The 24006-nt window shown below is 39.0% G+C and overlaps 1 protein-coding gene across 2 annotated transcripts in view; it reads right to left on the reverse strand.

Moving 5' to 3' along the window:
• Nucleotides 1–21367: 21367 nt before the first annotated feature.
• Nucleotides 21368–24006, reverse strand: part of EFL1 (elongation factor like GTPase 1) — a 74069-nt gene continuing 71430 nt past the window's right edge. For both annotated transcript variants that reach the window (XM_086757484.1, XM_086757485.1), the window contains one exon: nt 21368–21931. In XM_086757484.1, the coding sequence (XP_086613610.1) occupies nt 21743–21931 (189 nt within the window). In that variant the 3' untranslated portion in view covers nt 21368–21742. The remainder of the gene's footprint in view (nt 21932–24006) is intronic.

Genomic DNA, 24006 nt, shown 5'->3' on the forward strand with positions numbered 1-24006 from the left:
GAAGAAATACAGACAAGGCCATCTGGTTTTCAAAGCAAGAGCTCCTCATTTTGAAAACGGCTTCTGAAATCATTGCCAGTGTACCTTTAGGGTGGCTTCTCTTGCTTTAGGCTACTTTTGTGTTAACATGGAAGTGACATAAAGGGACAACTCTGTACCTTAGAGCAAGGTACCTAAGAGATGCACAGCCGCAGGGCACAGAAGCATCCATATGTAGCTGCAGCCTGTGTGGTTCCAAGAAATTGGGGACAAGAGTTTCAAAACTGTTTTGAGATTGCTGACCTCACTCTAGTCAACATTAAAATTTCCACTCTTAATGAGAGGAGATCTACGCAGATGCTGAGTAAGCTCTTGAAAACTGCCTCAAAGGATATTTGGTAGTAATTGAAAAGAGGGGGGCTATGGTGTTCACATGCTGCCTTTGCCTGTGGCTGTACCAATCTGCTTGTGACAGTTGCATCTAAAGAAATTTTAGCAAACACTCCTTCCTAACCAGCCAGTTTCTGAAATTCCTTAACTAGGAAAGAAGTCTCCTCTCCAGGTTTGTCACATAAGGCAGCCTGAGGCAGGGTGGGCTCAGCTTGTTGCAGCGCCTCTCTGTGAGCTGCTAAGTGTCTTTCATTGTGGCTTACCATGAAGTACTTCATACTACCTGGGAGCTGGTAAAGCACTGATCAAGTTGAGGAGCTGGGAAAGTACCAAGCCATGATCACATTAGAAGATGCCTCCTTAACTCCATACAAAAAAATCTACAAGGCAAATAAAAATCCTGAAACATGCAAGTATTGAAACATCTGTGTCTTTGCTGCCAGACCTTTCAAAACAAGGGAGAAAGGGAACAAGTAGCTAGTGGGAACCATAAAAATGAAGAAGCTGAACTTAGAGAGAAGGATTAGCTGTCTGGATAACTTGGTGGGAGAACGAGAACCAGGGACAGCCAGAAGCAGTTGGCTTGTACAGCTGATTGAAGAGCAAGTTCCTAGTGAGGAACCAATGGAAGCAGTCATGGGACTAAAAGGCTATGCTGGATGCAGGGGAGACGATGCTCCAGCTGGTTCTGCTGTGATAAGAGCAGGTAGGTCCAGACCTGCATGTTGTGTCTGAATGAAGAAGGAGCAGATCAGCCAAAGCCCAAAGGTCTTGTTTTCTCAGGTACCCCTAATAAAAATGAACGTGGCAGAGGAAAGGATGGCGAAGGCAAGTGAAGGCAAGCAAGTATTCTGCATGGAATGTTTTCCTGAGTTTTCCATGGGCTGTCAGCAGCTCTTTGAGGACTCCAGGGCAGTCAGGAAAAAAAAAAAGAAAAAGAAAAAGAAGGAAACCAAAAACCACAGACCAAGCTGAAGGCAAAGCAGTGAGGGTTGAGTACAACAGCCTGCAAAGGGCACCCCTCAGTAGCTGCAAATCACAAGAAGTGTGTGAAGAATTAAGGCTGCCTTTATGCCTTTGTAGGATCCAGTGGCTGGAGACACAAAGGTGCGCGAGGAGGAAGGGAAGCAGAACCCAGGCTCCGTGCCAACCCAGATAACCAGGGGGACCGGAGGAAGGAAACCACAAAGCTCTGCAGTAAACACAGGGATTAGGAAAGGGGTAGATGAACCAGTCAGACAAAGTAACTGACCCAAAATTCTCTTCTCAAAGCTCAGATAAGATTTGTGTTTTAAAAATATCCAGTGCTCTCCTCCCACTTCCTATAGATATTTTTTTTTTTTTTTTAACATTTTCTGGTTTTGGCAGGGATCAGATAAGAAAGTGCCAGGATACTGCTAGGAAATCTGTCTGTTCTCACAGTGTTTCTCCAGGAGTAGGAGGGAGCTGGACTCTCAAGAGAGAGTCTGTTTCCATTTAATTTCCAGGCTAGTTTTACAGGCTTACAAGGTCAGGGGAAGGTGCCAGACTTCTGGGTGCTGCTGAAAAAAACCTTGAGCCCTTGGAAACTTGTTCCTTCTCAGCTGTCAGGAGAAATGTTGTAAGCACAAAGGAAAGAGACTTGAGGGAACAATGGTGTCACTGGTAGGCTACTGACATCCCATTAGGAAACATGGAGGATCAGAGCCTCCCATGCCACCTTCTTTTTCAAACCACCCCTTTCTTTCTTTCTTTCCAAGGCTGAGTCTCTGGTCTGTAACAGAAGCTACCTGAGCTTATTTAAAGCATTAAGTCAGGGACAACTCCTGGGACGCACAGTACCGAGCAGACACTAAACACAAATTTTTTCATTAACCATTGTTTCTTCCAGTTCTGTGCTTTACACCTTAAAAAAAAAATGGAGAAAGATTTATCATCAGTGTGAGCTGGGCCATGTAGCTAACATCTGGTAAAAATGCCAGAAGATGCTGCAGGGTTTGCCAGGTTTGCCAGACGAGGGGCCCTTGCGAGCTACTCACTCACTTGCTGTAATTCCCTGGGGTAGCTGGGGGTGTTTCAGAGAGGCCAGAGAGGAAGAGTGTTCAGAGGCCGATGCCTGAAAGGCAGGAAAAGCTCCTGAGAGCAAGCAGAAGTAAAAGCAAAGCCTTGTGGGAACTGTCAGCGTGGGTGTCGGTTCGGGTTTTTCCCCTCCTCCCACGGCAGCAGAGCTGCATCAGAACTGTTCAGACTTTCAGCCCCTGCCAGGGCACTGCTCTGTCTGAGTAACTCTGCTCCACAGACCAGCCCTGACAAAAGCCCGCAGAACTTTGTGATGACTGTAAGTGTCATTTAAGCAAATGGGGAAATGGTGCTGAATCTGTCACTCAAAGGGCTCATGGAGTCCGTACAAGAATTTGTCTAGTTTTTCTTTAGCACTTCTCTGGGGTTAAATTCTCAGCCCTTTTAAATATATTTATTTTCTTTCAGCATACCAAAGAAACCGCCCATTCAAAAATATTTGCATTAAAAAATCTCAACCCATCCATAATCAAACACAAATAATACTTTCTGGAATTCAGGGGAGGGAAGAAGCAAGGATCCATATTTTACGTTTTTAAATAAACCGCCACCTTACCTCTAGATGCAATTCAGACTTTTATTATTTTCAGATTTTTATTCTTCTAGTGGCAGAAAGTTACTTCATCCCCACTCTCTTTTCACTGCCAGCACCACTTTCACGCAGTCCAAAGGAAGCAACACCTATCCTCGCTCTCTGTTACGTAACTGACATGTCCGAAGCAGAATGACTGCAGCAAGATGTCCCACACCAGGGACAGAACTAGCAAGAGAGAGAAAAACAGGATAGAAAAGCAGCTGCTTAACGTAAGGTAAGTGATGACAACATATGACATGTTAAAGAAATACATGTTAGCAACTCCAAAATACTTCTGAACAAAAGTAAATGCAGAATGAGGATATCATAATGCAAGCTCACACTGAGCTTATCAAGAGACACTGGATAGGAGCAGTAATATGATATATAGAATATAACAAATACCACACTTCCAATCTCCAACGCCAGCAGACATACAAATTTCTGAATCCACCTGCATGCTTCAGAGACTTTCTAAGGTTTGAGAATACTTGATACAGGAGAAACTTCTTTGTAGGTGCAACCAGGCCTAACAGATGTTGCTATTTATACACACTTTCCTTCCTACATGCATGTTTTTTCTCTTTATTCAGGAATTCTGCCCCTCTCCCCAGGTGAAATCCTTAAGGTCTAGGTAAGATTGGCACGCAAGACCTTCTGTGGTCCAGCAGGCCTTAGAAGGCCTCTCTGGAGAAACCTATTTTCTGAAAGATTTTGGTATGTGTAGCAGGGGCACGCGTGTGAATGCAAGAAGCTGTCTGGAAGATACCCTGAAGGTATTAGAAACCCTGGCTTGCCATGATCCTGGGCAACTTGACCTAGGTGATCCTACCTGAGCATGGGGGTTAGATAAGATGATCTCCAGAGGTCCCTTCCAACCTCAACCATTCTGTGGGTATGAGCCCAGGGCAGTGGGTGATGGAGAGAAGCAGAAATAGACACACAGATTTTATCCAAACTGAAAATTTTTCACACTCATGTTCATATCTCTATATCAAACTTGGACTTGCCTCCCTAGAAGACGTACCATATTTAAATTATTTTTAATAACCTAGGAAAGATGTGAAGAACAAGCTTACCATGAGAGACAAAGTACCTTAACTGTGAAGCAGCTACAAGACTTCCAGTTGCCAGCTATGCCACAGCACCTCTCCAAGCTTGTCTTAAATGGCACAAATAATTAAAAAAAAATTCTACAAGTTTTATTAAAAAGTAACAAATATTGTACATATGTCTGCTTTATCTTCAAAATATTTAGAATCAGAAACAAAGGAAGAGTGAAGGCTAAACATTCATAAATAGTACAGGTAATGGAAATTTGGGCTATTAATTTTCAGTGCTGCACAGATGGTAGGAAACAAGGACACAAAGTGATATCCAAAAAAACCACCATAAAAGACATTTAATTTTCTGACTCTGAGCTCAATAAACATGTGGAAATACTTTGCAGGCATGTTAGTTAAGGTAGTCATATTATGCATGAATGCTAAAAGAAGGCACAGGGCTGGGAGAGGAACCAAGGATGAACCATCTGATGGTGTTCGTTATATAAAGTATCATCTACCATCTCGGAAGAAAGGATTTTAAAACCCTCTAAAGATACAGAGCATTTTCTAAAAGCAACTTTTGAACATCAGCGGCTTGTTTTGAGATTATTCAAACAGCAGTAGCTTCTATCATCCACTCACTTCTGGGGAGAAGGGCAACTACACAGCGTGATCCACAACAATACACGACCTCTTTGATGTTATAGGCTGCCAGATAACGGACCAGAATTGCACAGCCGGATTAATGTTCGAATTATTTGCTTGTGTTTAACTACTGTGGGTTTTAACATTGGCAGAAATGCTCAAGGCTTCTAACTGGTACAACTTTAAGTCATAAGCAGTAATTGTAAATTAACGTTCTGAATGTTACTTGGTCACCCCATAAATTCCTTAGCACTGTAATACTTTTTTCAGCGCACTCAGCCTTGACCTAATGACTACCCTCTAGCGATCGAAGAGCAGAGTTCATGTTTGTAGGCACTGAACTTTAAGGAGTCTTTGAATGAAAGCCATAAGACAGATACGTAATGCATCTAACATTCCACTGGGGAACTCAACCAAAACATTAATACTTTAGCCAGCCATGTAGCTTTAGGCTTCAGAAGATAAACTAAAATGTCCTAATTATTAAACCACTCATTCTTCCCAATAATTTAAAATCACAGACTGAATAAACATTTTGGCTAGTTCAATGATGACAGATATATGTATCTAGGAAAGGAAGAGTTAATGGACATAGCAGATGATGGAGTTTCACCAGCCTTCCTAGAACACAACGGCTGGTGGGCCCTCGACAACCGCAGCTGCAGGCTCGCCCCCAGCCCGCTCCCCAGCCCAGCTGTCATACTGGGTATAGGGACACAAGGAACCTCTTTTGGCCTAACAGCTGTCTCCCCTAATGGATTGCCCAGTTCACTGCTTCCAGACATCATCCGTCTCTCCCTGCTCAAATCCTCTTTGCACACGTTTGTGCGGCATCTAGTTCAAACCTGCCCTTGGGATGGAGGAATGGTCAAATTCCGGACTAGTTTTGCACAGGCGAGAAACGGAATTAGTTTTTTTCTGGCATTCAGGCTGGAAACCAGATAATCCTATAAGTGAGCTGAACCGGTCACAGTTTGACATTTTCAGAGAAAGCGGTTATAATTTCATAACAAACTTCAAAATAAATATGGTAAACGTGCCTAAGTCAAAGACTCCTCTTTGAAGGATACCACAGATAGCCATCTTCCTCCGCTGATTTTTACTTCCTTTAGTAGAAACAAAATACGGTGGATAAGTGCCGAGACGTGTCTCTAGGTGAACTCGCATTCAAAAGTGAGGCTCTTATCGCTGCAATCTTCTCGCTGCGATAGGAGCGGGCGAGCAGAGCCAAGGTTAGGTACTGTTCGCCTAACAATAGCAGCACGCGGTGCCTTTCGGAGGATGAGCGCCAGTTTTTTACTGCAGGTGCTCTTGTGGTGCGGCGGCCACAGGAGGAAAGCGATAACTGACATCCTTTTCCATTCAATTTACAGTCAAGAGAGCATTTGTAATTTAGTAGTTGACTGGCTGAAGCTCAGCCCATATGGTAGCTGTTGTTCAGCAAGGGGAGAGGAAAAAAAAAAAAAAAAAAAAAAAAAAAAAAGGCAAGCAAAAAAAAGTACAGTACTTAAACCGGGAAAGAACAGGCAGTCTCTGCATCAACTGGAAGCTTCAAGGGGCTTCTGGCCCACTTTCATTCATATTTAAATGTGCATGTTCACACTAATTACTGCTTCACTTCAGGTCTGGTGTGTTATAGACAAAAGAGGAAAAAAAAGTGAAGGCAGATTTGCATCAGTGTCCCAGGAGGAATGCTGAAGGTTAGAAGCAAAACCAGCTGGAAAATACATAAAGAGCACAACACAGACTACAGTCTGGTTCTTTTTAAGGAATATTTTGCTCCCACTTGCCTTCTGATCGGCAGCTCTAAAAGACCCAGAAGTCACTCTCTACAGCATGCAATTCTGAACACAAAGAAACACAAACTGCACAGATCATTTTAAATATATCTGTGAGGCAAAATGTAATTCTGAATGGAAATGGCTGGACTTACGAGGGGAAAAAAAAAAAAAAATCACTTTTTTCTTTTCTGTCTATTTAGGAAAGATAAGCTATTATCAACATTTTTAAAAGTTTAAAATGGCAAATACTTCCCATGGACTTTTATGGAGAAAACAATACTTCAAACAAGAAACTAAAAGAATTGACATGAAAATTAAAAGGCTGGAATGATTATTTCGGGTTAGTTTTAGCTTGGGGGGAGTACTGCAAAAATAAACACATGATCAATAGCTGCTTGCAAAGAACATGCAGTCTTGCTACTCTTTTGACAGCTATGGAGCTTCCCAAGAAAACAAGGAACAAACGAAAATGAGTAAAGAGAAAAAGCAGCAAGAGGGAAGGAAGGAAAGGAAAAGGGGACACCTTGGATTCCACTACTGTCCAGTCAAGTTTTTAAAAACATTTATGGTATCACTGGGGACCTGGAACCAATACCTGACTCCAAGTGGAGATGTGGTTATTAAAATGGTGATAAGCAATCACAAGTGCAGGGCTTGTGAAATTACGCTTTTCCTATGCAAACGAATCCCAGGGACGGGAACTTCATAGAAACTGTATTTGCACATCGCTGCACACGCTGGCAGTTACTGCCAAGCAACTTCAGTTTTTGTCCGTTTTCCCTTTAGTTTAGGATAGGACACTGACCACATTAATAACCAAAAGGGACACATGCCAGTCTGAAATAAAATAAAAAATGGTCAAAAATAATTTATCCAGTCTTCCAACTAGTTCCCAAACTGCCCAGTGTGCGTACCTTGCAATCATACCTTCTCAGGAACCGTTTTCTCTTCCTCTTGCATGTGAAAAGCCATACAAACATCACAGGAAACTCTGAATATGCAGGAGAAAGAGGGAAAGTCACTGTACACAAATTGCTCTCAGACACACAAGTGATCTGAAAACATTGGTTTGATTTGGTTGATTTTAATGCCATTATAAGGCATTAATTAGGCATTAGAAATTAATACCAGTAACACAGAAGGCCCATATTGCCCAAAAGGTAAAATGCACAGAAGCCAACACATGGAAGGATCAACAAAGAAAAGAGGTTTTCTTTGCATCAATCCATTAATAGGCTGCAGCAAGAATACCAGGTCCTCCAGACCCAGAAAAATCACAGCTCATCACCCCATGCCATATCTTGGACGACAACATGAAGAACTAGAAAGACTGATAGGCACCATTCAGAGGTGTTTTGAAAGAACCATTTGCAAGAAGCTCCACTGAAAACATGTTGTGTTAAATGAGAAAATTGTCTTTGTTCATGTAAAATTGGGCTTTTCTATCAGTGAAGGCCATTTGCTGTAGGTAAACTGATACATTTTGATTTTTTTACAATGTTTCTGCAATTTAAAAGTTGGTCATTGTGAAGAAGAGTCTCTCTTTGCTGCTGTGTTTCAGGCTAATTAGTAAAGCTATTTAGATCACAGAATTAAATGAAAACACCTAAGTTACAGCTCAGCTAGATGTGCATACTATATGGGCTGGCATATAATGGACATGTTAGGAACATTAAACAAGGCTATGAGTATCCAAATTTACTGCCTTTAAGTAGTTTTGAGCAGCTAAACGTTAGTTACACATTTAACAGTATCAATATAGCATGTTGTTATTCCATACCATATTTCTGCAGGTTTTATTAGCAAGGCCAGGAGTCAACGTCAGTGATTTACAGTCTGTAAAAAGGATGATGTCATTGAAATGTGAAGAAGGTCAGAATCCCCAAAGACAAATTATCTTAACAATAGAGTGAGATCATTCCATATACTTATCTGCTCCAAGGGGCAGTAATCAGACCTACACGTAAAGCCTACGCTGAGCATTAGATAAAAGCTACAGAGGCAGCACTTTCTCCAGCGCAATACAGTAGAGTGCTGTAGATTTTCCTCTGAGCTTCACTCATGATAACACTTACTCTGCAAAGGTCCCAATCCTGTCTATTTTTGCTAAAACATAACAAAGAAAATGTTATAAGCATATGTAAGCTTGAATAGAAGATCTGGTTACACTGATACCTACATGGAACTAAATATTGGGGCTCATTAAAAAAAGGAGAGTTTGCCTTTGAGATTACATGTAAAGGTTAATACACAGCTTTTCCCTGCACTTAAATTCTGCAGGCTGGTTAAGATCCAAATCTGCATAAAGAATAAGATCCCCCACAGGTTCTCAATCAGAACAAATCAGTTTAAATTCCTTGATATAAAAGATCTACAACACTAGATAACTAATGTTAGCTACCAAGACTAGAGAATTACACAATTTTATACCACCTGAGAAAAGATACACATTTTTGTTATTCCTTGATTAATTTCTACAGAATCCTACTGGTTGTATTCCCATTGTCACCAGCAACATTTTTCCTATGGATGTGGGGGTGTGGAGGTTGCAGTGTTGTGGTTAAAAAAACCAAAGCTGTCTCTACAGAACAAGGAGTGATGCTAATCATCTGCAACAGGAATGAGCAATACATCAAAAATTAAGTTTTTAAAAATTATGAATTAATTATGAATTAATTTGTAACACAAGGTCTCCTCTTATTTAAAGGTAATAAGTGTTGAACTGTTAGCTTGCTTCTTTCATCTTGAATATAAATTGCCAAAGTTCAGTGCTTCTGAAGTGAAAAAGAAGTCCTACATAGTATGTTTAATGAAGAATTGCAATTGTGCTCCTGCATGAGCTAACTAGCTTCCTGGATGTGGGCGTTTCATTTAAACTTCTAAGAGGACATCAAAACACATTTACATGAATATAGATCATTGCTTCCGCTGGGTGATTTAAATGCATCTTACAGCTGTTGAGAAGGATTTTCTCAGTATTGAAAACATCCTTCTTCAAAAGAGGAATTATTAACTTATTACTTTCTTTTTACACACAGCAATAAAATTAGACTCACCTCTGAACCTCCATATTTTCTTAGCAGCAATCTTCATCCTCCTTCCATTTACCCTGTACCAGGACTTTCTTTGCCTGACAAACACTTTATGGCACATTCTGACTTTACAGTGCATGCTTCTGCAGCTGGTAGATGTGCTTCACAGCTATTCCCACCTGACACTGTCACAGTACCCCAGCACAGCTTATGGAGGTTCTAAAATCAGGTCATTAATTACTGATGAATATTGGTGTGCTGGAAGATCGACCATCGTGAGGAAAGAGACCCCTCTACGAAATATGTTGCCTCTGGGTATCCCTTCTAGAAGGCTAGGATAATCTTTTTTTTTTTTTTTTTTTTTTTTTTTTTATAGAAAACCAAGTGAACAAACCCCAAGGCTGTTTCTTTAGCAGGAAGCGCTGAGAGTGGAAACTCGGTTTTGGACTCTTTCACGAGGTAGTGAAATGTTTGCTGACTTGGCAGATCATCTTTGTGGGTGAGGGTGAACGATGCAGCCCTTTCAGTTAATCTCGGGAATGTAGTCCCATTAAAGAACCATCCTGCCCTGAGGGACCCAGCAGGGTGTATGTATGGAAGGCTGTATGAATTAATGCTGCATAAACCGGTAATGACTTCTGATTAGATACTATAATACATCCCTGAGCAATCAGCATAGAAAAAAGCACCCCAGATTTTGCCACCAGTTCCTCCTCTGCTACACAATCCACAAATCATTCATTTCACTTCCCAAAAGCATGCATTCAGCTTTTTAAAAACATTGTACAGCAAATTAAGTAGTGGTCAAAAAGATATTTGCCAGGGCTGAAGGAAAAGAGAAAACACAAAACACATTTTCTGATAACTTGATGAGTTCCTGGGATGTCCTCCCCTATTTTTATATCTCAAAAGAAAAGCAGCATGCTCTTTGCAAGTGTCAATTCTATGACAGTGACAAAGATCATCAACCATGGGGTTTGATATAGTAGCATCAGAAAAGGAAATATGGCATAATAGGGGAAGTTTCCATCTTTGCCTTGAAACACTGAAAATATACCTATGATTCTGAAGATTTGTTTAAATCCACAGAGCAAAAGGGATGCAAAATAAACAAATTCCCCTTACTTTGCTATAATTCTAAAAAAAAAAAAAAAAAAAAAAGCTTTTTAGAGGATAACAACATAAAAACCAACATAGCTCAAAGTCATGGAAAATATCCTCTGATTTGGAACTTAACAAAAGTTGCAGGAATTTCAATCTCCAAGTATCACAAAATCATTATTTCTGTAAATCTCCTCTGTAACAACTCCATCAACCTTTCCAAAATAATATTTGTTGTAGCAAAAAGGCCTTTGAACCTACTAAATTCTTATTTTCTCTTCTATAATGTTACCTCTGGTTGTAGAACTTTCAAAAAATGAAGTTTGCCCATTTATCCAGTAATCAACTTTCTCTCTTCTGGCCCTGATCACTGCTTCATCTACAACAGCATTTACCATCAACAAAAGCAGAGTGAAAAGCTTACACTCTGACTTTTTTCCCTTTTGTTCCTTATTCAGGATGATTAAAGCTGAACTGAAATATTTTCAAATTGATTTTTACATCTGAAATATCAAAGACAATGACTTGTAATTTCTCTCCCTTTTGTTGAAGTGCTGGGTAATGATGTTGTGCAAGACTGAAAAATTCTCTCTCTCTCTCATTGAACAAATAAGAAAGACCAATTCATAAGAACTAGTGAGAGAAGGAAAGCTCTAGTTCAGTTTGTAGTTTCATTTGGGATCGCTTGCCCAGTGCCCCAAAGATTTAGTCTAAGTGCTTCGATTCACAGAAGTGATGACTTGACACTTCTCCAGTAAAAGCACAGTACACACACACTGGTTTGCTCTGAGTCAAGCCAGGGGCTGAAGGAGGGCTGTATTTTGAGAAAAATCTTTATAAATTAAATTAAAAATTAACATAGAAGAAAATATTCTTCAAACATTTACCCTGATAAAAATCAGGAGTAACTCAGCATAAATCCAGCAAGGAGGGAAGAATCAAGACTAGCATCTCCTCCCACAACAGCTCAATATTTTAGCAGATTTACTGTCAGCCTCCAGCCCTTCTGCTTTGGATCATGCAGACTCAGATCGAGAATTAAATATAGAGAAAAAGGCATCTGTCCAGGGACTACTAGCAGCTCTTTGTTTAATAAAGTGACCAGTATTTCCAAAGGATTCAAAATATTTTCTTTTCAAATAAGGATTTTGCAAGAAGCTTATCTGCAATGAAAAAAACCCACCACTTTTTATAAAGTATTACAAAAGTCACTGTTACAGTTACAGTAAAAGACCACAACACAGACATTAAGAGTCTGTCCTTCAAAACCACAGGTCTTTCATTTAGTCAGTCGTTTGGGATTTTTTGTTTGTTGTTTTTAAAGCAAAATACTATATTTGGGGGTTCTCGTATGCATTTGGTTTTTTTCTGCCATCATGGTGAAGCTGCAAACATTTTCATGTTTTTCTCTAATTTGATGCCAACATCAAACTGGAAACTTTTTTTTTTAAATAAAAACAGAGATTCTGATGAAATACAAGACCTGAGGTTTTTATGAAAAAAAAAAAAAAATCACAAGATTTGTCATAAAAACATAGAGCTGGCAACAGTAACAGTCTCCTTATGCACAGTAGTTTGCTATTTATAGGAGTGCTCACAAGTCTGCAGACATATTTCTGCTCTCCAGTAATAAACCTATGAAGAAAAAAAGCTCAGCTAGCATTATCCCAGATACCTGTCACTTTGCAAGTCAAAAACAAAATGAAAGTGGCAGAAAAACCAGAGCCTCATCTGTCTAAACCCCAGTCTACGTCTACTAAAAACTGAAGGTTAGGTGTACTATATCCCGCATTTCCATGCGATCAGCTGCGCAAGGAGAGCAGATCATCCAGGGAGACAACGCAAGGGAGCTGATTTGCCAGACCAATGCAAATGCCATGCCAGTCACACGGCTGCCCTGAAGAGTCTGACAAAGTATGTATGGTTTTCCTACTGCTCAGTGATTCCTTCAACTGTTCAGTGATTTTCTTCACTAACCGGTTCCTTTGTTCCCTCAAACCGAGGTTAAAGCTAATACCCACACTTCAACTCTTCTGGCCTCTGTTTTCCTTTGGCTGCACCCTCTCTGGGTTAACATGGCCAGTGGAATGGACTGGGGAACTTGTCTCTTTCAATTGTCCAAGAGTGAATCACACATCAGATGACAATGACATTGCTCAAGTCCCATCTGCTAATACCAATACTAAATCTGTTAAGACAACAAAAGCAAGGGAAACTTAAAGTTACTTCACCTTTCAGACATGTTTAGAAGATGCAGCAGCTGTTTGCCATTTTTTAGTCAGCTATGAGGAAATATAGTTTCATTCTTTCTGGTCAGAGAAATATGTTACCTGCAGGTTCTAGAGCAAAAGCAGAGCCCAGCTTGTCAGCCACTAACTCTTTGTATACAGAGTTAGGTATTTTCCTTTGTCAATCACAGTTTGAGCAGCTTCTCTTCAGCTTGGAAGAAATGATGTTGATAAGCTCAAGCACAAGTGACAGCTACGAGAAAGCAGGACAGTTACTGTCCTTCCCTTTTCTATAGCCCAAACTCTTCCAGCCCAGGTTGGCAGAGGCTTCTTCATGTGCTTTGGGGTGCTCAACTGAGAGAGAACCGCAAGAACAAAAATATAATTAAGGAGTTTCCCTTACATTCTCTTACATGAGAGGAGAGTAAGCTCTGTAATTTCACGACCCTGGGCCTCCCACCTTCACACAGCCTGCGGATCTCGGAACAACCACTCTTCAAGTATGTGGTGTGCAGTTCTTCAGGCTCCACCTGTCCTAGCAGCAAGATTCAACAGAAGCCACGATTCACTGCTGGGTGCTGGTGGAAACAGATTTAAAAGGTTATTTAGAGCTGCCTTCTATACAGTCAGTAAGCTGCTACCCAGGGAACTGCTGCTGCTAGGAATGCACAGAGAGCCCTTCCACCACGCTCCCTGAAATGATGAGCCTGCCACAGTCAAGGGGTTTCTATGAAATCTAGAAGACAGCGAGGGAGACAGCTATGGAGGCTTGTTTCTTCACGCTTTGCTTTGCAGAGGCAAGGCTATACGGAAGGCATGCTCTGACTGGTAAATTACATTCTGCCTGTCAAGCAGCATATCTTCCATATAGCATACTTGCACGCTATCTATTATTGAACACTTCTAGAGCAACAAAGCAATCTCATTATGCAATTAAAACAGTTACTGTAAAGACACCCATACAAGTGTGATGCTATTTTTTTCCACAGCATTTTTATATTTCTTCTTCAGCCTTTCCCTTTCACACCAGCTGCAGTCGAATTACTCACCGGCCTTGATGCTTACAGTGTTGGATGTGATAGGAACAGACTAGACATTGTTTTAGCACAGGAAGGTTAATTTAAAATAACCTTCCTAAGCTGTTCATACTGCATGACAGCAACATTACAAGGAGAAGACGCGGATTCGTAAACAGGATCAGCTTTCAATCCCCAGACCAGTGATAGCAGCACTTGTCATGAACATACTGTGCCGTGTCTCCAGGGGAAGCGCAGCTTCAGCTGCCACTTACGCAGCGCCTTCTGTCAGTCACTTCATGAAGCAATGCCAGTTTCTTCTTCTTCTAAAAAGCCACTCTCTTGACCTCCTAAAAGTAAATGCTACCATGACAAGAGATGAAAAACAGAAAACAGCTAGCTGCAGGTACGCTCCATAGCATACCTGCTACTGTGTTTCAGCACCCGTTGGCTCTGGATACATCTGTATCACTGAGCAAATAAATCAGCCTTGGTTGTTATAAAATCATCACTTAAATAAAAAAAAAAAAAAAAAAAAAAAAAAGGACGTACAGTCAAACACATATATTAGAGGCAATCAGAAATGACTGCTTAATGGTTGTATCACTCCTGCTGTGAAAATTTTTGAGAGGTTTTCCTTGTCATCTCAGTCCCTACTCCTACACGATTGACCTTGACTTTGCATCTTCCCCTTTGAACAAAGCAGAAGTAAAATCTCGGAGCACTTAGGCGGTAAGTCTAGTCAAAAAGTTACACAGCCTTCGGCTGCAGCAGAGGAGTGGGACTCCTGAAGCTGCCATGGACTTTAAGTCATCTTTAACCATGATTAAATCTGCCTCTTCATCATGATAAACCTTTTCGCAGCTCCACAAAGGACAGCATTTAGCGTTGCACTGCATGGTGGCCACTCCAAACCATTTTCTTGAATCCTACAATTAGAAGACACTTGAATGTTCTCTTTTTCAAATGCTATAAAATTATCACTACAACAAAAAAAAAAAAAAAAAAAAAATTATTTTGTAGGGCACACCGAGTTAGAAGGCCATTTTGTACTAACCCCTTCTAAAAAGTTTGTTGCTTACTCCACAGCCTTCTTTTCACACTAGGATTGTGAGCTTTTCCTTCTTTAAGCAACTTATAATCCAAAATTACTGTTGTATGGAGAATGTGTCAGAGGGCACAATGATACACATAACTGTCAGAGCCATCACTCTAAGCCCAAAAGTTCCTTAAGACCTGTCTGTAAGTCTGAGGCCTTTGCTACAGCAAAATAAATGTCAGAGTATTCCAGGGTAGCAGTTTACACTGGCATAAATCATTCAGCAAGCAATAAAACAAGAGTGATTTATTCACTACCTGTCTTAATTTATTACAGTGTAAAAGAACCATATGAAAAATTCCGGGAAGAGCTATCCACAGATGGGAAAAAGGCAGTGCTGAATTGGTGATGATGATCAATCTGCCTCCCATTTGTAACTGCACTTGAGAAGATGCATATTTTAGCTGTGCTTTGTGGCCACTTCACAAAAACGTAGCATAACATTACCGAATTCCCCTCCCTCTCAGGGGATAGCAAACGTGTTTGTCAGCATGGAGGAAACGCAGAGTGTAAAAACGCTATAGATTCTTTTGACAGAAGTTTTATTTTTGCTGCTTGTGCAGATTATTATTTATTGTTAGCCTTTTACACCAGCAGCTTTTCTGGGGAAAAATAACCCAAAACACATCTAGATATCCCCCAGGAGAACAGTGAGACATGCCACTTTTGTAAGGGTGAAGGACAAGTCTTTTATATGGCCATCAAAAATGCTAACAGGAAAACACCACTGAATTCTGCTTTTTTTTTGTTGTTGTTGTTCAAATTCCAGAATCAGCAAGTCTTTACAAAGATAAGCAGTTTTAGTAAAAAGAAGTAAATAAGTTTATAACAAAAATACACCTCTAAAGAGTTAGTAGAGGGTTATGGAGTTGGATTCTTGGTAAAATAGGAAATGAAGGAGGAGGAAGGAGTAGAGGAGGAGAAAGGATAAATTAACAATAAATAAATAAATAAAGCTCCTGTAGGAAAACAGCATTTGTTGAAACACAAAAGTCTCTGCCAAACAGCCCAAACCACACTATTTTATGGTATCTATTTTTTCCTACTGTTAGTCATGTTTGCAGGAGTTTTATAATCACAGAATGTTACAGCTGTTAAAGACCAATGCCCCCCCAACTTTTCAGTTCAGTTTATTAATAGAAACTACAAAAATCAGTGTTAATTTTTACCTTATCTACTCTTCAGTAGATCCAAACTAGCACAAAAGAAGTTAAAAATCACACACTCACAATAGGGGACATGACTAAGCCACATCAAGTAGGTAAGAGACCAAAATTCAGAAACACTGCTAAATCAAAATAGTATTTGCATGCAAATATTTTATCTTGCATGTAAACTATTTGCATAAGCACCAGTAAAATAAGCCACACCTACACAGACATCTCATGTTAACACGAAGTATTTTCCTTCTCAGGCCTGTACTGAGGAAGCAAATCACAGATATTGCAAATTTGAGGAGTAAAACTGCAAACTGGTGAAGAATAGCATAACAGGAAATACATGCATTTTTTATCATTTTACAGACACATCTATGCACAGTTTAAAATAAAGAGTTTACTCCACGTTCTGCCAACCATTGCCCAACTTCTTTGGATCCCACTCTGCAGAAAATTCCCAAGAAGCTTGAGTTACGGCTGTGGAAATGGCATCGGCTTTTCCTAAACACACCTTGAGCCTGGTAATACTACCAACGTGGCTGTCTGTGTCTTACACCCCTCAGTCACAGCTGAGATGTCACCAGTGAATCTGAAGAATCAAATTGTAAGCTTCAAGTTAAAAAAAAAAAAAAAAAAAAGCTTTTTCAAACAAGAATGTGTGTTCACTTGGCTTTCTGCTTTTTCTAAAAAGATTTGTATTGGGGCGGGGGGGGGGAGGAAATACAGGAAGAAGATATTTCTCTCTGAAATTGAAAGCTTTGGTGCATCCATGCCTTTTAAAATACTACTTAGCTTAAAACATTGGTTTCAGGTCATTTTTCTTGTAAAGTATAACCTCTATTATACACAAATTTCATGAAAAGGCTTTTAGATCCATAGAAAAGTTTAGCTACCATCAAAATAAGAGATCAAATTACAGTATTAAGAGAAAACTTATTACTTGGAAATTTTATGATCTTTAAAAATCATGTTTCAGAATTAGTTTCATTTCCATGGATTTTATGTATCAGAAAGTAATTTCAGTTAATGGAAATTTCTTATAGACATCCTTTGAGGATCTAGTAGTAAGCAGTAAAAAAAAAAAAAAAAAAAAGTAACATTTAACATCCTCCAGTGAAAGATCTCAAAACATTTTATGAATACCAAAGCATTATGTGTCAACATGACAACAGGTATTAAAAAGACCTTATCACTATTTTTTTTACTGTCCTTATCCTACATATGATGCAACAAAGAAAACTATACTCCCTTGCCTAATTTCAACTCTTGAGTTTTCACAGGCAGTCTTGGTATGAACAAGAATTAAAATAAATCAGAAGCTATGTGAGAATTCAAACCCAGCATAAAAAAAAAAAAAAAATGGTGCTGACAAAATAATCTAGCTCATCCACATCCTCTCCTCCACATGCTCTTCTGCTTCTATTTCTGCTTCCAAAGGAAGAAGCACAGAAGAGTCTGCACAGCATTTTGAACCAAACTAAAGTTAGAAAGAAGGAACACTAATAGAAGAAGCAAAACCTCAAGATACCTTGCCCATAGGATTTAGGCTGATATGGTCAGGGCCAGGAGAAAAGTCACCGGAATTCCCAGTTCAAGTTCTGCTGCCAAGTCACACTGTGGAACGTCTTAAGCAGATCTGCAAGCTTCTGTTCTTCAAATTGTCTCACCTGTAAATGGTATTTGTCTGGCACTAGATTTATGAATGAAAAAAGTTTCAGATACATTCATTTGAGGAACACCCCTCCAATCAAGAGTGCTGTTTTACTCCCAGAATTGCCAAATACAGTGTATTTACCTCCTGTGTAAAGTAAAAGTTTCTCATTTATACTGGAGACATTCATTCCCCTCACCCAGTCTGTGGAAGCAGAGCACAAGCAAGTGCTTAGCAAAAGCTGAGGCTCTTTCATCTGCGTAGGTCTCCAGGAGTTGCACAAACAAGTGACTCCTTGCACCCACAAAATGTCATTTTTCTCAGGCAGGGCAATACGCCAGGCCTAGCTGTACCAAACTCATTAGTTTAAGGTTCCCTTGTAATCCAGCTGTCTGAAAGATCAACTGAAGGTTCCTCAAGTAGCATTAAAGAATTTTCCCACCCACAGCTTTTCAGGACAGGAATCTTGTTGTTTATTTGTCATCTATTGTAATGCCTGACTCAAGCCACCTCTCCCCTCTTATGCTGTTGGAAGGACTACTCAACAAGATTGCAAGATACTTGAACTGTGCTGCTCACAACCTTCCTATAGATTTATTGTGGCTTTCTCTGTATATTTATAACCCAACACCACGCACAGAAAAGCAGAGGGTTCTACCACGCACTGTGAGAAATGTGAAGGACATTTATAATTGTGACTGCTTAACCAACCCCAAATTGTTAAAGAAGAGTTTCAACTCAAACCAATGGCCATTTGGATTCTAAGAATTTTGCAAGGACCCTTCTGCTATCACAGTAAGTATTCAATCTAATAAAGCATTCCCAAATCACTTCCAGCCAAAGCTACTCTTCCATGCTCTAAACAGTCTCTGATCAGAAGTACATGGTACAGTTCACATGCTGCCTGTTTCTCTCTTCTTATTAGCACAGCTGACTTTATGAAGGAGTGATGCGCTTTATTTCCCACAGAATTACTGTCTCAAACAAGAAGAGTTATTTCCTACGGTTAGTAGGGTGTCAAGAGGTTGTATTCAGACCTAATCTGGGAATTACATGTTTTGTACAGAAATATTGTGCTTCTCTGGTGTCTCTGTCCTCATCAGTGGTAATATTGGGGCTGCAGCTGGAGTCATAAACTAAGAGGAAAGAGGGGAAAGAAAGAAAATACAGCACAGATTCCAGTTCTTTGATTTGTCTTTTGGACTCCTGCTTTAAAATGTAAGCAAAGTTTGTTGAAAGAGGAAAAAAAAAAGCAGAAAAAAAAAAAAGGTGAATCACCGAGGATTACTGGTGCTCGAGAAAATGAAAGATTTTTAAAGCAAGAAGATAAAAGAAGTGTGGCCAGAGACAAGAGAAAGGGGCTTGCTGGCCACTGCTTGGTCTTCATTCTTCTCTGGGGAAATCTAGCTTCTATTTTTTACTTTCTACAAAGTGGAATCGTTTGGATTATCATACAGCTTGCCTAGTGAATAGTTATCATTCTGTAATAAATACCACTACATAGAAGCTGACTGTTGTTTTTATACCTTATCAGTTGTAAGGAGCCTAGTTTCTACTAAAGCCAGTAGAGTCAAATCACATCAACTGTGTGCATATTTAAAAATGTACTGAACATTTAGACACATAAAATATTTTAAAAGCTGTGTATGCTTATTTTAAATATGTATTATATTTAGCAATAAAGCCAGTAATGGAAAATGAAATTATATAATCGCTAGCGCTCAAGTAAATCTTTCTATGGCTTGCTCCATCAGCAATTTCTTTATCCCGCTTTGCAAAGATGTTCCAAAATTATGTCACGTTGTTATGTATGTGTAACAAAGCTGGGGGAAAACAGCTACATCACGTTACTTTTTGGAATAATCCAGAGAGAAATGGTTAGAGATTCATGGCACATAAGCAATTAGAATCTCTTCCCACTAGTAGCTGTTACTAAAGAAAACAGATCTCAAATATTGCTGCCAGCACTACTTGCAGGTTGGTCTGATTTTCTTCTGCTAGTTTAGTGGAGTTTTTGCTCTTTAAAAATAATAGTGTTGCAACATCCTGAATTAATTATCATCTTTATGCTGTTCGAGATGCAATCCAAAAATACACCATTAACAATATGAATGCTATTGTTAAAACTCTTAAAAAAACTATGTTAATGCTCTTCCTGCTTACTCAAGTATAGTAGATTACAGTTAATTATGCAGTCAAAACAGTGACCAACCTGTCCATCTTTACATCACCTATTCAAGCATCTTTGTGACTGCAGGACTGACATCCCTAAGTCTATCTTGCATTCAACTAGCAGGGTAGCTGTATTAGCCAAGATCTCATTACAAACATTTATGTCTTGACTGTTTTTGCAGGCTGCAGTAAGTTACCATGCCTTCCATGGCTACACCAGCTGGCAGTGCCCACACTACGTAAGCATGTTTGTACAAGCTCTAATAGGGCTGCTGTGCAGACATCCCTTGCAAAACAACAGCAATTTATGGAACAACCTTCTAAAGAAGGCAAATATTTCACTTGCTTGAATAATTCATAAACACAATCTTAAAAGGAAACATTTCCATAATGAAAGCAAACAAGCTGGAAAAGAAAAGGCTGCTATTTAAAATAAAAGTTAAGCATTCCGAATCATTCTACTTGTGAAACAAGTAACAGTATTCTTTCCCATAAGAAGTAAAATTCATATAAGTAAATTCAGCCTGCTGCATTAATTGACACACAGAGAATATTTTTTCAGAAAGCCCAAGTAGGTGCTAAAGGAGTACAAGGCAATCACAAATTAAAAAAATGGTTATATTCTGGAAAGAAAAGGACAACCCACTTGCATGGTTATCTGAAACAGAACTTGCATTTAGCAAAGACAAGAGGTAGCAGAAAGTCAGTTGGCACAAGATTTAAGGATTTATTTCCCATTCATTTAACTAAATATCAGACACTCTTCAAGGACCCCTCTCTATTCAACCTTAGCCTTCTAGAATTCTTGTTCTGTCCTCTACAAATCCAAGCAGCCAAATGAGAAGATAATTAATGCATCATGTTTCTCTTCTATGCAAGCTTTCCATTTCTCTTAACTAAACCTTATGCCCTGTGAGCACTTTTTCCTGTTAGTCTTGGTCTGAATCATTTTGGAGTCTTTTGCATCCTAGACACCTGCAAACAGCAAGACATTTGTATATTTTTGCAAGTGTTTCCCTTCACTGAATTCAAGGCAACAGGCTGAATGGGTAGAAATTTCTGCAGGAGTCTGTAAACACTCACACAGAATTGGCAGAGGTAGCCGTGTGCCTAGTTCAGAGACAACAGCTCCCAGCTTAGGATAAACATATGAACTTTTAAATAAATGTGTTCTAAGGAGGGAAAAAAGACAAATCTTGCTCGGCTTGCAGTGCTTAGTCTTCCACATGTGCTATTTTTGTCCTCTGATTTCAAGAAGATACATTACTGATTGAGATGACTGCTTACAGGAGAAACGGAGTAAAACAATTAGTTTAGAAACTCCTAATAGGCTTACGTCTATTTGCATACAGGTAGCTATGGAAAGTACTGGTGAGCAACAAATACATTACAGAAATTAAAATACATTTTAAAAACAGAGTCAAAAACATGAGGGAGCTAAATTCAGTGCATAGTTTATTTGCAACAAACTAGCTAACAAGCTCTAACTGTAATCACATCTGATAAATCAGAAAGAAACAAATTAAATTAGGAGTTCCTAATCCTGTGACAGAAAGTTCAATAAGGCAGCAAGTTTTAAAAATTGAGACCAATTGCAATGAATATGCCTATATTTTATTTAAATAAATATTTTCTCTGTATACTGTATAAAAGTTGGAAAGGCTTAAGTTTCTGAAAACACAAGCCACAGACATTATAGCATATAAGAAAAGTGGTGTCAAAGAACAAAGTCCAGCTGAAATTGTGCATCTACTGCATAGAAAATAATCCACCCGCAGTTAGATAAGTCAGGAGAGAAAGGAAGCAGACACAGTTACTTATTTCTACTGAGAGTCCTTTGCTTTTCAGCATGCTCCACAATTTTTTCGTCTACATAAAGTCCCTTTCGCTTTCTTACTGCATTCATGTACTTGCGGGCCTGGTTCTCCGAGTCTGCCTTTTCTCCAAAGTGCAAATATTCTTCCTCAGTGGTTGGGACCCAGAATGGGTCACTTGAAATGATCTAAAAGAGAGAAAAAAAAAAAAAAAAAAAAAAAAAAAAAAAAAAGTCAAGTAGTACAAAACTTTATTAGTACATTTCAAGTAATCAGGCTCTGAAATACAGCAACATGAAAGTACTTAAAGGATTGTAGATTCTTTTCATAACATGCAATTACAGATAATATATTTTTACTAAAAAACCCAAAGATAATATCGTATCAATTTCTTAAAGAAAATCCTTATGGAAAAAGAAGTGCAGAAAAGATGTAAGAATCATTATCATTATGACAATAATTGAGAACATCACTCTATAATAATTTCTGAAATGTATAATATTAGCACTACCATTAATAACTGACAACAATGGAACAAACTTCCCTAAATGACCAATTTTGGCTTAGTGTTATAAACCTTTTCTAGTATTATAAACTTTTTCTTCTGACAAATACTTTCAATTGCCACATGATATTTCAAACCAAGCAAAATTTCTTAGAGCTTAGGTTATACAAACTATCAAGAACAAGAATTTAAAAATGATGGCTTACGATGGACAATTTTCCCCAGAAACATCAACATTTGTGAAGTCCAAATTTAACATCTCATGTTAAGTAACACCTAACACAATCAAACAAATTACACTTTATGGTGAGTTAGGAAAATGACTGTGGCAGATGATGGCTATTTGGTATTAGATAACATTGTAGGTTCAATCCTGCAAAATAGTATGTTAAGCTCCTAAACTAAAAAAATTAGTTCTACCTTGGTACAGTTAAGTATATACGTACTCCTGGTAAATTAAGTGGAATATTACTCATGTACTGAAAGTGACATCCAATCTCAATTATTTAGGTGGTGAATGACTATGCACAGAGTTGTCTGGCTGAAAACCAAAAGCAAGCAGAGCTCAGAAATAAACAGTATGAAACTTCGCTTTCCAAATGTTTCTATATTTTTTTTATGTAAAAGTAAGGACTGTCTAACCATGGCAGAATCTGCCTGAGTCATACCCATTCTGTCTTGTATACAGCCTTATAACCAATGCCTAGAAACTTAAAGGCGATTCCTTGACAGTTTACATCAATAAAAAAAGAACGGCCCCCACTCTTGGAGAGCTTGAAAGTTTTACCATTATTTTATGCAGTAGAAATAAAGAAAAGGGGCAGTGAAGACTACTGGGTTTTTTCTAGCTTTTGGGCAAAAATTGCATGTTGACTTAATGAAGTTGTAGTGATGTTCATACTAAACATCTTAAGGATGGAAAAACACCAGGGACTTCCCCATTCATGATCCATGTGAAAAGCTGAACAAACAAAAATTTCAAAGTCCAAGAACACCTGAATAAGAAAAGGTGACTCATGCTCATTGGATTTGCTCCAGACTCTACTGCTGAGGGAGATGCTACAGCTGCAAACTATGATAACTTAAAAGGCTGTTACTATCCCCTTTGATGACCTTTTTTTTTTTTTCACATGAGTAAGAAATCTAATGCCCAGAAGTTATGCCCAGAGAGAAACAGTGGTTCTTGAAGAACTAATATAACAGAGGAGTCCAAAAGTATACAAAATTGAACAGATCTAATCTACCTGTAAATATTTAGATACTGTAGTGACAGATGCTTAAGAAAATCCCCATGTTTGACAGACTAGCTCTTTCAATAACTGATGAAAGACTTGTTCTGCTAATGTTAACTGAAGTTTTGCACTGTATACTTTTTCCACTGATAATAATTCTTTATGCTTCAACAGGTATCTCTAGCTCTCAGAAGAGCTAACATACTATTTAGTAGCCAGCAAGGGTAAACCAGCAAACTTACTGCAGCACTGGGCTACAGAAGCCTCAGTGAACCTCGCACTGCTATATGAGGCAGAGCAGCACTGCAAAGAGACATAAATTAGGTTTCAAAAGCCACCTCAGTACCCACAGGAGCTAGCTTTGCTTCTCAACCTGTACAAATAATTCAGGCATTAGGTACTGCTTCCAGAGCAAGGTATGATGGCATTTGAAAATTTCTGTTAGAGGATCATACCTATCTGAATGGTGCGGAAAGAAGACGCTGTTTGTATTCCCACATCACGGTAAGAAATGAGAGAGCAAGCC

The sequence above is a fragment of the Chlamydotis macqueenii genome, chromosome 12 (assembly GCF_036417535.1).
Source record: "Chlamydotis macqueenii isolate bChlMac1 chromosome 12, bChlMac1.mat, whole genome shotgun sequence".
NCBI lineage: Eukaryota > Metazoa > Chordata > Aves > Otidiformes > Otididae > Chlamydotis > Chlamydotis macqueenii.